Source organism: Plectropomus leopardus, chromosome 6 (genome assembly GCF_026936395.1).
Source record: "Plectropomus leopardus strain MGB_pleo_1.0 chromosome 6, ASM2693639v1, whole genome shotgun sequence".
Taxonomy (NCBI): domain Eukaryota; kingdom Metazoa; phylum Chordata; class Actinopteri; order Perciformes; family Serranidae; genus Plectropomus; species Plectropomus leopardus.
The window spans coordinates 15,095,872-15,108,886 of NC_142181.1; the positions used below are offsets into that span (position 1 = coordinate 15,095,872).

At 39.2% G+C, this 13,015-nt stretch overlaps 1 protein-coding gene across 2 annotated transcripts in view; it reads left to right on the forward strand.

Moving 5' to 3' along the window:
* The window catches only part of grm5b (glutamate receptor, metabotropic 5b), a 94,263-nt gene that overhangs the window by 68,915 nt on the left and 12,333 nt on the right, over positions 1–13,015 (forward strand). For both annotated transcript variants that reach the window (XM_042486430.2, XM_088078852.1), the window contains exons 12-17: positions 2,975–3,092; positions 4,893–5,079; positions 5,665–5,823; positions 6,383–6,508; positions 7,741–7,923; positions 9,940–10,106. In XM_042486430.2, coding sequence (XP_042342364.1) covers positions 2,975–3,092; positions 4,893–5,079; positions 5,665–5,823; positions 6,383–6,508; positions 7,741–7,923; positions 9,940–10,106 — 940 coding nt within the window. The remainder of the gene's footprint in view (positions 1–2,974; positions 3,093–4,892; positions 5,080–5,664; positions 5,824–6,382; positions 6,509–7,740; positions 7,924–9,939; positions 10,107–13,015) is intronic.

The following is a 13,015-nucleotide window of genomic DNA, read 5'->3' on the forward strand; positions in this document are numbered from 1 at the left end:
ATGAATTGAGACCTACTGAAAATTCAGATTGAGCTTCGCTGCCAGAGAGAGAAGCATCCTTAAACTAAACCAGGGAGCAAACTGGTGAGAAAAGGACAAAGAGAAAGTTGACAGTGGCAGAAAAAAGGGAGAAAAAAAGAACTGAAAGAGTGATCAGGGTTACCCGCGTATTACTCTGTGTGTGTTCATCTGTCCATGTGTGTGAGTGCATGTATGCGACTCATTTCATCAACAATAAGTGCTGCGTGTCCCCCCAGCGGGGCTATATGGAACAGTAATAATGAGGTGTAAACAAACTGCTTGCCCTGTTCCTCCAACAGACATTTTGATCTCTCTCCCTCAGGCCAAAAGAAAGAGTGAGAGAGATGAAGATAGGAGGAGATAAAGAGGCAGAGGGAACAGAGGAGTAAGAGCAAGGTCTCAGCTGGCAGGGACAGTGGAACAGGACAGCAGGCAGTGCAACGGGAGAGTTTCGATGACAGCAATAGAGCAAAAACAAGAAAAAAAGTGAGAGAAAAGTGACTTAGAAAGATAAAGAGAAGAAAAAAAAGTGAATCTGAAAAAGTGAGAGAGAAAGAGAGATGGAGATAAATACTGACAGAAGCAGCAGCCAGGGAGAGTGAAAGGAGCAGAAAAAGGGAAAGGGAGGATTAGCTTTGGGATTTGAGCCCCTCCACTGATCGGTAAGTTCCACAGTTTGATTCTCAGAGTGTTTGGAAGAGTTTGCCTCAAAACTTTATATTGACTGAACCCTCCACACACCCCACTTCCCCTTAATGCACTATTTTGGCCTTGGGTCAAACACAACGAGATTTCCTGCAGGTTTCGTGAACTAATTAAGAATTAAACTGCCGACGTAGCCGATGCTTTTCGACTACACAGAGAAAATCCATGAGGAAAACACTGATCTGGGATTTTCGGCCCCAACATCTAGATTAATTTGAGCAGGATTAATTGGAGCTAAATTCTCAGCAAATGCCTTGGCTTCCTCCCACCTTACTTTTTCTCGGCTGGGTGGTCCCTAGCCCTCATTGTCAGACAACACACTTACTGTAGTCCTTCAGGAGGGGCTAACGAACCAGGATTCTGTTACTGCATTACCTTTTTCTCACCCCATATGTTATCAGAAACATATTTTTGTGTACTGTTTAGCTGTAAAATGAGAAAGTTGGTCCAGCTTGTGGGTGTTGCTTCGTGCTTTGGTCACATGGTGTCCGGGTTACAAACTTTTGGCATTTTAAACAAAAGCTAAGCTAAAGAGGACACTAAAAAGTGTTTCTGAGGACATTTAAGGTGATAAATATACAATGAAGTAACAGATTGTCTAGCTGCCTAGTTTGACACTTGGACTGCAGTTCATGAGCAGTGATTGACAGCTGTGATAGAGGCTCCTCAGCACTGATTGGTTGTTTTTGTGCACCGCAGTTGATTCTAACAAAAAAAGGAGGAGGGCATGATTTTTTTTCACAGTGTCCCATACTTATCTATAAATATCGTGACAGTCTCAGCAAATTATAGTTATATTCATAAAAGTTACAACATTTAATTTTAAGTAGTAAAAAAAAGCACTACCTCTGTAATGTTGAACAGTTACATTTACATATGATTAATTCCTAAAATTAGGCAAAATAGATTCAGATCTGCTTTTTTTGTTGTTAAGCTCCTTTAAATAAGATTATTGGACAGGTCTTTTTTGCTTAAGAAACACTGCATGATCAATACCTAACACCTTTAAAGATCATGTTTACATAGATTATATTGTGTTTTAAACTGAAAGTGCACTTTGAGCTGCTCAGTGATGTAAGCCTGCAAGTGAGACCCATCCTCTGCTGAGTGCTTCTGCCTGACTTAGTTTCTGTCTGTTTGTTTCCATCCCCTTGGCTCCCATTCAGCAATTAGGCTGCTATTTATACCCCTAGACCTAACCACTTCACTGATTTGATAAACTTTATTGACCATATTAAAGACAAAGTCATTAAATTACTTAAGTATTTTAATGGCTCTCCCTCTCTCTGCAATTTGCTGCATTGCACAAACAGTTGTGTGTACATGCATGTATGTGTGTTTGTACATACAGTACAAGAGAAATGGTAAAGACAAGAGCAGAGGAAAGAGAGCTCCTAAGATGGAGGGGGAAAAAGTGAAAATGTATAGGGATAGAAAGTTTTAGAAAGTGTCTACGCGTGTCCCTACTGCTGCAGTATGTCTAGACAGACCAGCCAGATAATTTCGGCAAACGTTAAGATGGTTCGTAATTAGAACTGTCCCTTTAATTAATGACACTTTATCTTCTTGCCTAGGAGGAAGACAGAGATGGAGGGAGGGAGAGAATTAGGGGGAAAAAGGTGGGAGGGATAAGGATGAAAAGAGATAAGGAAGATATTAGGGGGAACACAGAGCGACAGAGTGATGGATGAGGCATAACAGAAAAAAAGAGAGTGATGGGAAATAGATACAAAGATTGAATGATGAAAAAGATGAAGGGGGGAAAATAGAGACAAAGATAGAGGGGTAAGAAAGAAAATAAGTGTGGACAACAGAGAAGTATGTATTGCAAAGTCAAAAGGCATGAAGTCTGGTGTAAGTGGCAAGGCATTGAAGAAAGAGATGTGAAAGAAAAAATAAGATCTTCACTTAGAGAACGACAGTGAATAATGAAGGAGCTATGCTTAATAATGGGTGCAGTCTTTGTATTTTGATCATGGATTGATGCAGCACTAGAAAAAGTGTTTGACTCCGATGCTTAACCTGCATCTGATGTGAATCAAGGCTTCATGTAAAAGGTTATAAAAGAGATATAAAAAATGAAATAGGGTGAATGTAAAGAATAAATATAAATATACAGTTAAATGTGTGGCAATATCGGTAGTCTTACTCAAAGCTCACTCTATATCATCTAGTTGCTGGGCTTCACACACTTTGAAAAGGTCTGATTTGTTTCAAGAACTGCATCTCAACATGCTTCTATCCTCAGGCTGTGACCCAATCCCAGTGGAGTACCTGCGATGGGGAGACCCCGAACCCATTGCTGCTGTGGTCTTTGCCTGCCTCGGTCTAATGTTCACATTCTTTGTCACTGCAGTCTTCATCAGGTAATGAATCTCTCATCTGTCACAGAAAATATATGAACTAAGAACAATAATGCAAACAGCTTTAGACAGAGATTTGCACTATACATACCCTCTTTCTGCTCTTTAAAGTTGTTGTAGGCAGTTTAATTTTGGTATCATTGGGAAAAAATCCCAAAAGAACCTTCAAGCGCATTATAATTCAAGTAGTCTTAGAGAGAGGTAGAGTTCTGCGCCTCCTCCCGGCTCTGTTTTCAGGCTTTACAAAATTCTGCCTGTGATGGGAGACTCTGGTCAATCAAAGTTCATTTCTGAGAGTTCCTTTTGGCTTTTCTACAAATGCGTATTCACATCTTTTCAATGTTCAATCCTACAGTTTCCATTTCAGTACTGGCAACACCTGTCTACACCGCAAAGCAACCCAAAAAAAGCAAGACAGACATATCCAAAAGAAGAAGTCTAAACTAGAGTCTGACATTAAACAAAATAAAAACACATGTCAGTATTTGCGAAACATTGCAGTTAGAGAGACAATGTTTCTCATAGTTTACCCTCACCTTACCGCTTAAGTCGTAAGTCAAAACTTAAGTCTGCAGCTAATTTCAGTTCATTTTTTAAATTTAAATATTAGCTGGAGCTTCAATCACAGTGTGTCGTCCATCTTACTCCCCGCCACTACAGACCCCCTCGCAGGGAGGAGAGCAGGCAGTTTTCAGGGACAGTTCCCCATCAGTGGCTGCAGCAACTCAAGCTCAGCCAGTGTTGGGGGACCGGACAACCCAGACTCACCGACTGTTGCTGCTGTAAGACCCGGCGCTGTGGCTGGCCAACAGCCCGCTGTGACCTATGAATTTGAGTTACCACAGCTGCTGACTGAAGGTCCTGCCCTCACCCCAGAGAAGCAGTCCACATAGCAGCAGGGAGCAAGGCAGAGGAACTGTGGGGTGTGCTAGTTAGCTAATTCTTGTTTCATTCTGGTCTGATAAACAAAGTCTGAATTCTGCACAGGGTTTCCTCTGGTTCTTAAAAAAGTCTTAAAAGGCATTGAATTCATTAATGCAAAAATAAGGCCTTTAACTGATAGTAAATTGACTTAAAATAATCATTCAAAATATTAGAAATGCTCAGACATGGGAAGTAAGATTTTAATCTTTTTTTCTGACATTGCATTGTAAAATCTCAAAATAATTGGTAACATCTATTTTTTTTATTTAATAATTAGATAAATGTATTTTCTTAAAGGTTTCATGATGGGAATCCAAGTGGTGGAATCTCACATGCAGATTTAGAAACACAAAATCACCCAGAAAACAGGCCAGAAATACCACCTCTGTTGGTAAACCAAATATATACCTCTATGATAATATAATATGTTCATTGTCTTCCATGTGTTCCACTACAAAAAGGATTAGGGTTTTCCCAATATTTGATGTAGATTATCTAACTTTTTCACCAGACAAAAAAGTAATGTTTCATGTTACCATAAACATGTAGACAAAATAAAATTTCCCTTTACTTTTGGTTTTTAGAAAATTGCTCTTAAACTTAATTCCAAGTGGCATTAAAAAAGTCTTAAAAAGTCGTAAATCTTCCTTGCCTTAAGTTGTAGGAACACTGTCTGCAATGAAACATGATCAAATAAATGAATGCATGCAAATGCTGGGTTACTGTATAAAGCGAGTGCATAAGGCTGTGCTCGTCTGGTGGGATGGACTCAGGACAGAGAGAGGAGAGCTGCTGGAGGAGGGTGTATTTTTAAATTCTGCATTTTTTTTTGCCTGCCCATATGTTTCTGTTCATAATTGTTTGTGCGAATGTGTTCAGGTTCCGGGACACCCCAGTGGTAAAATCTTCCAGTAGGGAGCTGTGCTACATCATACTGGCAGGGATCTGCTTGGGGTACCTGTGTACCTTCAGCCTCATAGCCAAACCCCATGTCATCCACTGCTATCTCCAACGACTGGGAATAGGCTTGTCACCTGCCATGAGCTACTCTGCGCTTGTCACCAAGGTAACGATTTAGAGATGAGAATGAACATTTGTGAGTTATCTCCAAAGACTTGGAACACCCCTTTCAGCAGACCTCTGCTAACCTGCAGAGGTCATCAGTGGTATGTAGGGAAAACCCACGGAAAAGCTTCAGATCCTGGAGAGTTAGCACCAAGGATTCATCTGGATTCATCTGCGTGGAAACAAAACTATGGACCTAATGAGAAAGAAACAGGGAGAAAAAACAGGGGCCGTTGTCCCCTGATAGTGCAGATTGTTACCCTTTTTGGTATGATAACATTATAAGCAGGGCACAGGTCTTTCCTACTCATGTCCAGTTGGGTTTTTTGAATGAAGGCTGAGTTAAAAGGGTCGTAGGATTCAACAATAGCAGGGAATTGCAATATCTTTCCAACAAGAAATTACCTACAGCTTACCACACTAGATTTTGACTCCTGTGTGCAATATTTTTTTAGTGTTTTCAACCAATTGTCTTCATAAGACAGCATTGTAGAAATACAGAGAGAACATTGCTAGAATATAGATCCAGTATGTTCAACATATATTTTATTTAAAGGCCTCAATGGTGTTTATGATCTGACTCCAGACAAATCGCATCGCTCGGATCCTGGCAGGCAGCAAGAAGAAGATCTGTACAAAGAAACCTCGCTTCATGTCTGCCTGCGCTCAGCTCATTATTGCCTTCCTCCTCATACTGCTGCAGCTGGGCATCATTGTGGCTCTCTTCCTCATGGAGCCACCTGAGGTAAGCTGTGTGTGTGTGTATGTGTGTGTGTGTGCGTGCGTGCGTGCGTGCGTGCGTGCGTGCGTGCGTGCGTGCGTGTCCCTGTCAGATTTTCATTGTGAGTGGGAGAGAGGCTCAAATGAGAGAGAGAGAGAAATAAAGAAGAATTAAGAGCAGAAATTACCTTATAATGAGGATTTAATCTCCATGTGTTTGTTTCTATTACATCACTAATGTTTTTAAGACCATTTGACTCATACAGTAGTAGATTAATTAGCAGATCAACATTTAGACTCTTGTATTTTTGTTGCTGTTATCCAAAGCAGTAAAACAATCCTGCTCAGTGGCATTTTTGTAATTCTTTGCCAGCAGACTGTTGTTGAATGTTGTCAAGTTGGCAGTGCAATGAATGGATATGTTAGTTTGTTAAACTGTACAGCTTCCCAAATCTATTTTTAGTGCCACTTTAGTATATTTGTAAACATCATTCCCAGGTATCAGAATGAATTAAATGATGCCTGTAGCAAAAGCTTTGTCAAGCTTTTTGTCATTGCCCAGTTTCCACTTGTGTCTTCTGTAGGTGATTCATGACTACCCGAGTATCCGCCAGGTTAACCTCATTTGCAACACCACTAACCTGGGTGTGGTCGCTCCGCTGGGATACAATGGCCTGCTCATCCTCAGCTGCACCTTCTATGCCTTCAAGGTACTACCAGAAGTGTTTTTAACTATCCTTCATTAGCTTTTAAAATCAAAAGATGTGTTTTATTTCTGTTGTACACTATTGAATATCATTTAAATGACAATATGAAAATTGAAGACGCAAAGGGCCAGGACACATTGCGCTTCTTGTGCCTACTTTCAGGAGCGTGTAGGCAGGTTGTGCTTGATGTTGTACGTCTCATGACCTAAGTACCAGAAAATCCCCAGTTCAGAGCTGATGTTATTTCAGAAGTTGTTTTCAGTGTATATTTTTAGATTTGAAATGTTGTTTGTGGTGCAGATTGTAAAGCTCAGGGTAGCCTTGAACTGAACTGATTAACTTCTTCTCCATTATTATCATAGACTAATATTTATGTAAGAAAAGAAATATCTGGCAGCTGTGATTGGTTGCTCTTTGTCACATGCTGTGCACAGTGCTGCAGTCCAAAAGTAAACTTAAACTTTGCTGCTTCCTAAAAAAACAGGAGCTTGGCATTGCTTGTGACTGCAATGGTGTCTGTCTTGATTTGGAGCATGCTCTCCACATGTTTACATTAAAAATAATGGATTTAATGGAGCAAGAAACGCTGCTTGTGTACAAGCCCAAAGGCGTCGGTTACTAGGTGTTTAAAATCCACATCTCCAAGGACGTGTTGTTGGAGGCATATGTTCTTAATTGTAGACACATGGGCTCTACATACTGTATGTCCAATAATGTTCAGTACATGTCTTTTTTCAAGCTGCTTTATATGAGAAAGGACATAGACACAGACATAATGCAAATCACTTATTGAACCACTGTTTGTGTTTGGTGCTCTCCCACATTTAGCAGCGGTAAATTAAATTCTGTTGAACCAAACACATTATAAAGTCAATGTTTGATTATCGGTGGCCTGCAGCCATCCATTTTCGGTAGAGTGTGAGAGCAGAACGGTAAAAGAGACAAAAGCTGAAATACACCGCACATCGAGCAAATAAATTAACCGTGTTTATGAACACAGCAGCAGAGAAAACCAATACAACGCCCTTGCATATAATGTTTAGGCTAGCATTCGATTTATAACAGTAATGATGAGGCAGTGGGTAAGCTTTGTGTAGCAGTGTCTTCTCTGGTAAAACACATTGTCATTCTGTGTTTTATTTTCCTAATTTAAGGCAGCATCCACAGAGCAACAATAAAAAAATGATCTATGTATATTTGCTCACACTTTCTCTCTCACTCTATCCCTCTCCAAGACCCGCAACGTCCCAGCTAATTTCAATGAGGCTAAGTACATTGCCTTTACCATGTACACCACCTGTATTATCTGGCTGGCCTTTGTACCCATCTACTTTGGCTCCAACTACAAAATTATCACCATGTGCTTCAGTGTCAGCCTCAGTGCCACTGTGGCGCTGTGCTGCATGTTTGTACCCAAGGTAAGGCTGAATTCACTGTTTCTACATTTCACCCATTCACTACTTCTATCTCTAGGAATACTTCACCCCCCCAAAATGCCTATTTGTATATCAATTACTCATCCCATGTTACTTTGAGTTTGTGAAAAAAAAATCACTTTACCTGCGTGCCTCCAGTGAACATGCAACCTATAACTAAGAATATTCTTGAATAATTTAAGTAAATGGTGTCCTCGTTTATAAGCAACAGCAAAACTATATGAAAGCATCTTTTCACAAACTTTCACACAACTCCTGCAGTAAAATTCAGGTCTCATTTATATTGTTGTATGCTCAGTACCTCCCAAACAGACAGCCCTCTCCGACATGGATCTGAATGGAAAATTGAACTTATCTATGTTCTCTTCAAAGTCAGAATCTGTTGAAAAAGATGGTATTTTTACCTCACTTGACACAGGAGCTGCTGGTCTACTGCTGCCTTGATCTGTCAAATTTGTTTGTGTCATTGTGTGGCTTTGGTGTTTAAAAGGATTAGTTTGCAAAAATCACACAATAACATTGATTTGGGTTAATTGTGGTGTTTTCTTTGATGTTTGGTGATATGATATGACAATAAGTATCATATTTTTTATTCCGCCTTAAGCAGTAGTGTTTATTATTTGAAAGCTTCAATGTCTTTATTCCAAGGCTTTAAAATCTCAATCAGTGATTTTTGATTTTGGAGTTGAGCTGTCCAGGCGTCCTCTGTACCTTTCTTCGCCTCTCATGTTTAGGCAAAAAATAGAAGAACTTGACAAACATAATAAACCAAACTGATAGAGGTAGTGGTAGACCAGCAGCTCCCGTGTTTAGTGAGATAAAACTTGAGCATAGATAAGTTCACTTCCCATTCAGTTAGTTATGTAAGAATTTGTTTACAGATGTTTTTACATAGTTTTGTTAAACACAACCCCATATGACTTCAGATTATCAATAACTGCCTCTGGTTTTGTTTTTTGTTTATCAGAGCTCGAAAACATTTTTTCACAAATTCAATATTTCAACATTTGGGGTGATGAAGTATTCCCTTAAACTTTGGCCTTTAGCCTAAGGAGAAAACTTGATTGCTTGTTAAGTGTCCAAACTTTAAACATACTGTGGCTGTAATTATCCTGAATCAATCCACAAGGTAACAGCTGGTAACCATGGCAACAGTGATGATACTTCATGCTTAGTTACTGTACCAGTTAACTCAAACTGTTGAAGAAGATTTCAAAATATGTAAAGCTCCCCACAGTTTTTTGTATGTGGTAGGTGTCTGAGTTATGACCTCAGTAATGCACCCTGAGGTGTTCTGATTGTGTAGTTCGGTCCCAAAAATGAATGTTTATGTCCTCCTCCTAGAACCAAGAAAGAAGAACTTTTTCTTTTTGTTTACTTTTTCATACTCAGCCTGCTACCCGTCCTTGTGTTGTGCATGCAGTACACTGCACTTAAGTTTGGTGTGTGAAGGCTTACATTTAATAATAAAGCAAACAGTATTGTTTGTTATCGACAGTCTGACAGTAATCAAGTCATCAGTGTGGTAATGTATGGACAGCACTCCCAAAAAACACATTGTAATTGAAAGTGTGTGTTCAAGTTCAGTTTTTGAATAAATGATTAAAAACTTGAAATTAAATTTTCATCAAATGCTGGCGCTGAAGGAAAAATGGCTAATTTAGAATATTATCACGTGTCATGTTTTTTCCCAGTTCCACAGTAAAAGCTCAATATTCCTGTGGAGCTTCAAGGAGAAAGTTTGTGCCTGAAATGCAATCAATAAAACCACTTAGCTGCTGCTTCTTTTGAGAATTGTGTTTTTATTCAAGTTATACATTAACAAGGTAAAAGAACATTTATAATAAGATTGAAATGTGTTCACAAATAATTTCCCCAAAGCATATGATGAAGTAGGTATTTGCTCTTTCTGTACACTATTAAACCGAGTGGTCTTGTTTGTTTTGGAAGTGTTTTGCTATATTTGAATAAAATATAACATTTTTCATTTCATTACAGGTGTACATCATTCTAGCCAAACCAGAGCGTAACGTGCGCAGTGCCTTTACCACTAGCACAGTGGTGCGCATGCACGTGGGCGACGGAAAATCTTCCTCAGCTGCCAGCCGTTCTTCTAGTCTGGTTAACCTGTGGAAACGCAGAGGCTCCACTGGAGAGACACTCAGGTACATCTGTGTGAGTGTGTGTACTCCAGAGGCTCATTGGCCAGGTTAATGCCAGGTTACTCCTCAGCTACAGTCCAAGGCACCATTTCTGTAATGGCTCTACTCTGGGACTATTTATGGTGTGTGTGTGTGTGTGTGTGTGTGTGTGCGTGTGTGTGCGTGTGTGTGTGTGTGTGTTCGAGCTCTCTGAAAGATTGATTCTCTGAACTCCCCTGAGTCTGCTTGACTGTTTCTCTGACCCAAACATGAACTGTAGACAATTGCCTAATGGAGACATAGCAAAGAAGGAGAGAAGCGAGCAGCAGGGAGAGTAAGGAGAAAATTGGAGAGAAATCTGAATACAGAGAGAGAGAGGATTGAGGGAACGAACAGAGAGATGAAAAGCAGAAGTGATGGTAAAGAAGGAGGAAAAAAAGGCTGAAGGAATAGTGCAAAAAAGGAGAGACATAATAGCTTTCACACCATGCTTAAGGCCATCCACGAGCCATCTACAGTGACAGGGAACCGATCAAAGGACACAAAGGGAGTGACGCACAGCCACTTGCCCAGAATGAAAAGGGAGGAAAAAGACAAGAACACATTTTCGTTTGTCAGCACGTTACTGCAGCTCACCCCGCTTGGCAAGCAAGATTTCAATCACACTCTTATGAGAAATGTCAGGAGTGCTTCCATCTTGGTTCCTTTTATTCCTCTCTTCCCCTCTCCATCTCTTTTGGTCCTATCTTCCCCTGTGGGTGGTGGTAATTGGCAGGGCTGTCTATCTCCTCAGTGCAGGGCTGGAAGCTGCTGCCTTTGAGATGCTGTCATTGTGTAGTCTGAACAGACACAGAGAGACGTGAAACCAGCAGACCGGGGGGGAGAAAGAAGAAGAAGAAGAAGAAAAAAGATAAAATATTTGACTGATGTTCGAACCAAATGTTTGAACTACTGAAGAGTGCACAGTTTACCGTCACCAGACATTAAAATCAGCCTCAGCACTGGATAGGATATATGTAAGACGAGATCAGTCAAGCACCTTTGGTATGTGCGACATGTGTTTCTGCAGGTCAGGCTCGAGCCTACCTTTCTCCAAATCCGTCTGTCAGAGACTCCTCCTGTGTGTTCATATGAGTAGGTCACAGCACTGTTTATGTGTAGGTGCAGGCTGACATGTGCAGCATATGGATGTGTGCGTGTGCGTGTGTATGTGTGCATATGTATCATAGAGTCTGTGAATGTATGTGTGTGTGTGTCTGTGTGTGTGTGCGTGTGTGTGTGTCCCCAGGGTGATCTGAGTTCTTTTCACCCACAGCCACGGTGGTGCGATGTTTAATCAGAGGTTCCACTATAGATTAATCACAGTAATTAACCTGACAAAAGGATGAGAGGAAAAAAAGTTGTGGGGAAGCAGGGGACAGAGTACTGTGACTGATGTGAAGCAGAGAAAAGTGGAGAAAATTGTACGATAGAGGGAGGAACAGAGAGAAGAACAGAGAACCTGACGAAGACAAATGAAGAACATACTGTCTGGAAAAAATAGAACAGGAAATTAATTGTAATGAAATAACCCCGCATATGAAGTCCAACTGATTTTCTGTGGTTCTTTCAAGTCTCCATTTAGATATGTTTGCATCTATTAAACGGCATTACTTATGTAGGATAATAAATAGGAACTAATATTTAGCAGGCACTATTTATGTGATAGTGTTGTCTCGATACACTGTAAAATCTGATAAGTTGATCTGACTTAAAAAGCCTAGGAAACCAAATGGCTTAAAAAGGGTAAGTAAATATAGCTATTCTTACATTGTGTCTACTTTGTATGTATTTGTAAGGTTTCGTTAAAATTTTGGTGTATTTACTTCATTTTGTGACGTTAACTTAAAAAATAACAAGTGACATTAACTTGTTAACTGAACAGTTGTATTAACTTGAGAATGTAATTGCATTTAAGAAATTAAGTTAAGTTACATTTTAATTTTAAAAAAGACAAAACCAGTGTTTGTAGAAACAAACGAAATTATGCGGTCAAAACAAATCCACCTTAAGCCTTTTTTTAAAAAATCTATAAAAAAAAAAAAAACAACCTGAAAATCCAGAAATATTCCATCTTTCTTTTTGACTTTACCTAAGATGTCAACAGGACTCCATGATATTTTATCACAAAAATCAATACTCAATCAAGCTTCAGTAAACTCAAATAAAACATAAAACCAAACTTTTATATATTCCAAGTCTGCAACTCCTCCACATGCAGAGTCCTTTTGTTCATGACACAAAATACATAAAACTGCTCAGCTAAGTTCAACTAACTTGGTTTACTCAAAAAAATAAGTTGTTATCACATCAACACTGAGAATTTGAATATTGACACCATTTTAAATATAAAGTATAGATATGTGAGGATAAATCGATATTTTTGACATCATATCATGTAATGTTTGGTTTTGTTGCAGTAAAGTATTTAAAAAAATGTTTGCTCTCATCTTAAAGTACCAACAGTGTACTAACAGTGTGTTGGCTCATAATGATAGTTGACGACTAAAGGGTACTTTTTGATTTGCTATCAACACAAACCTGAAATACTAATGAGCAGTTTAGAAATTAACATTTATTGAAGAAATATGAATGAAATTAGAATTTAAAAGCTACAAGTTCCCAATAACAATAAAATCATCTTCTGCAGTAAGAAATATCACATCTGTATTTGAAATGTCATATAATGTGTTACAAAAACAAATCAACTGAGTAGAATATTAAACAAAAACTGCCAAATATTTTATTTGAAAGAAAGTGTTAATAACTTTTACTGTGTTTACTGTACAATGCCCATACTCAGCTACAGCCTGTTGTTGTCAAGCTAAAGCCAGGACCTAAGCATAATGTTAAACACAGCTATGCAAATCAGATGTTAAATTTTTGCTGTATCT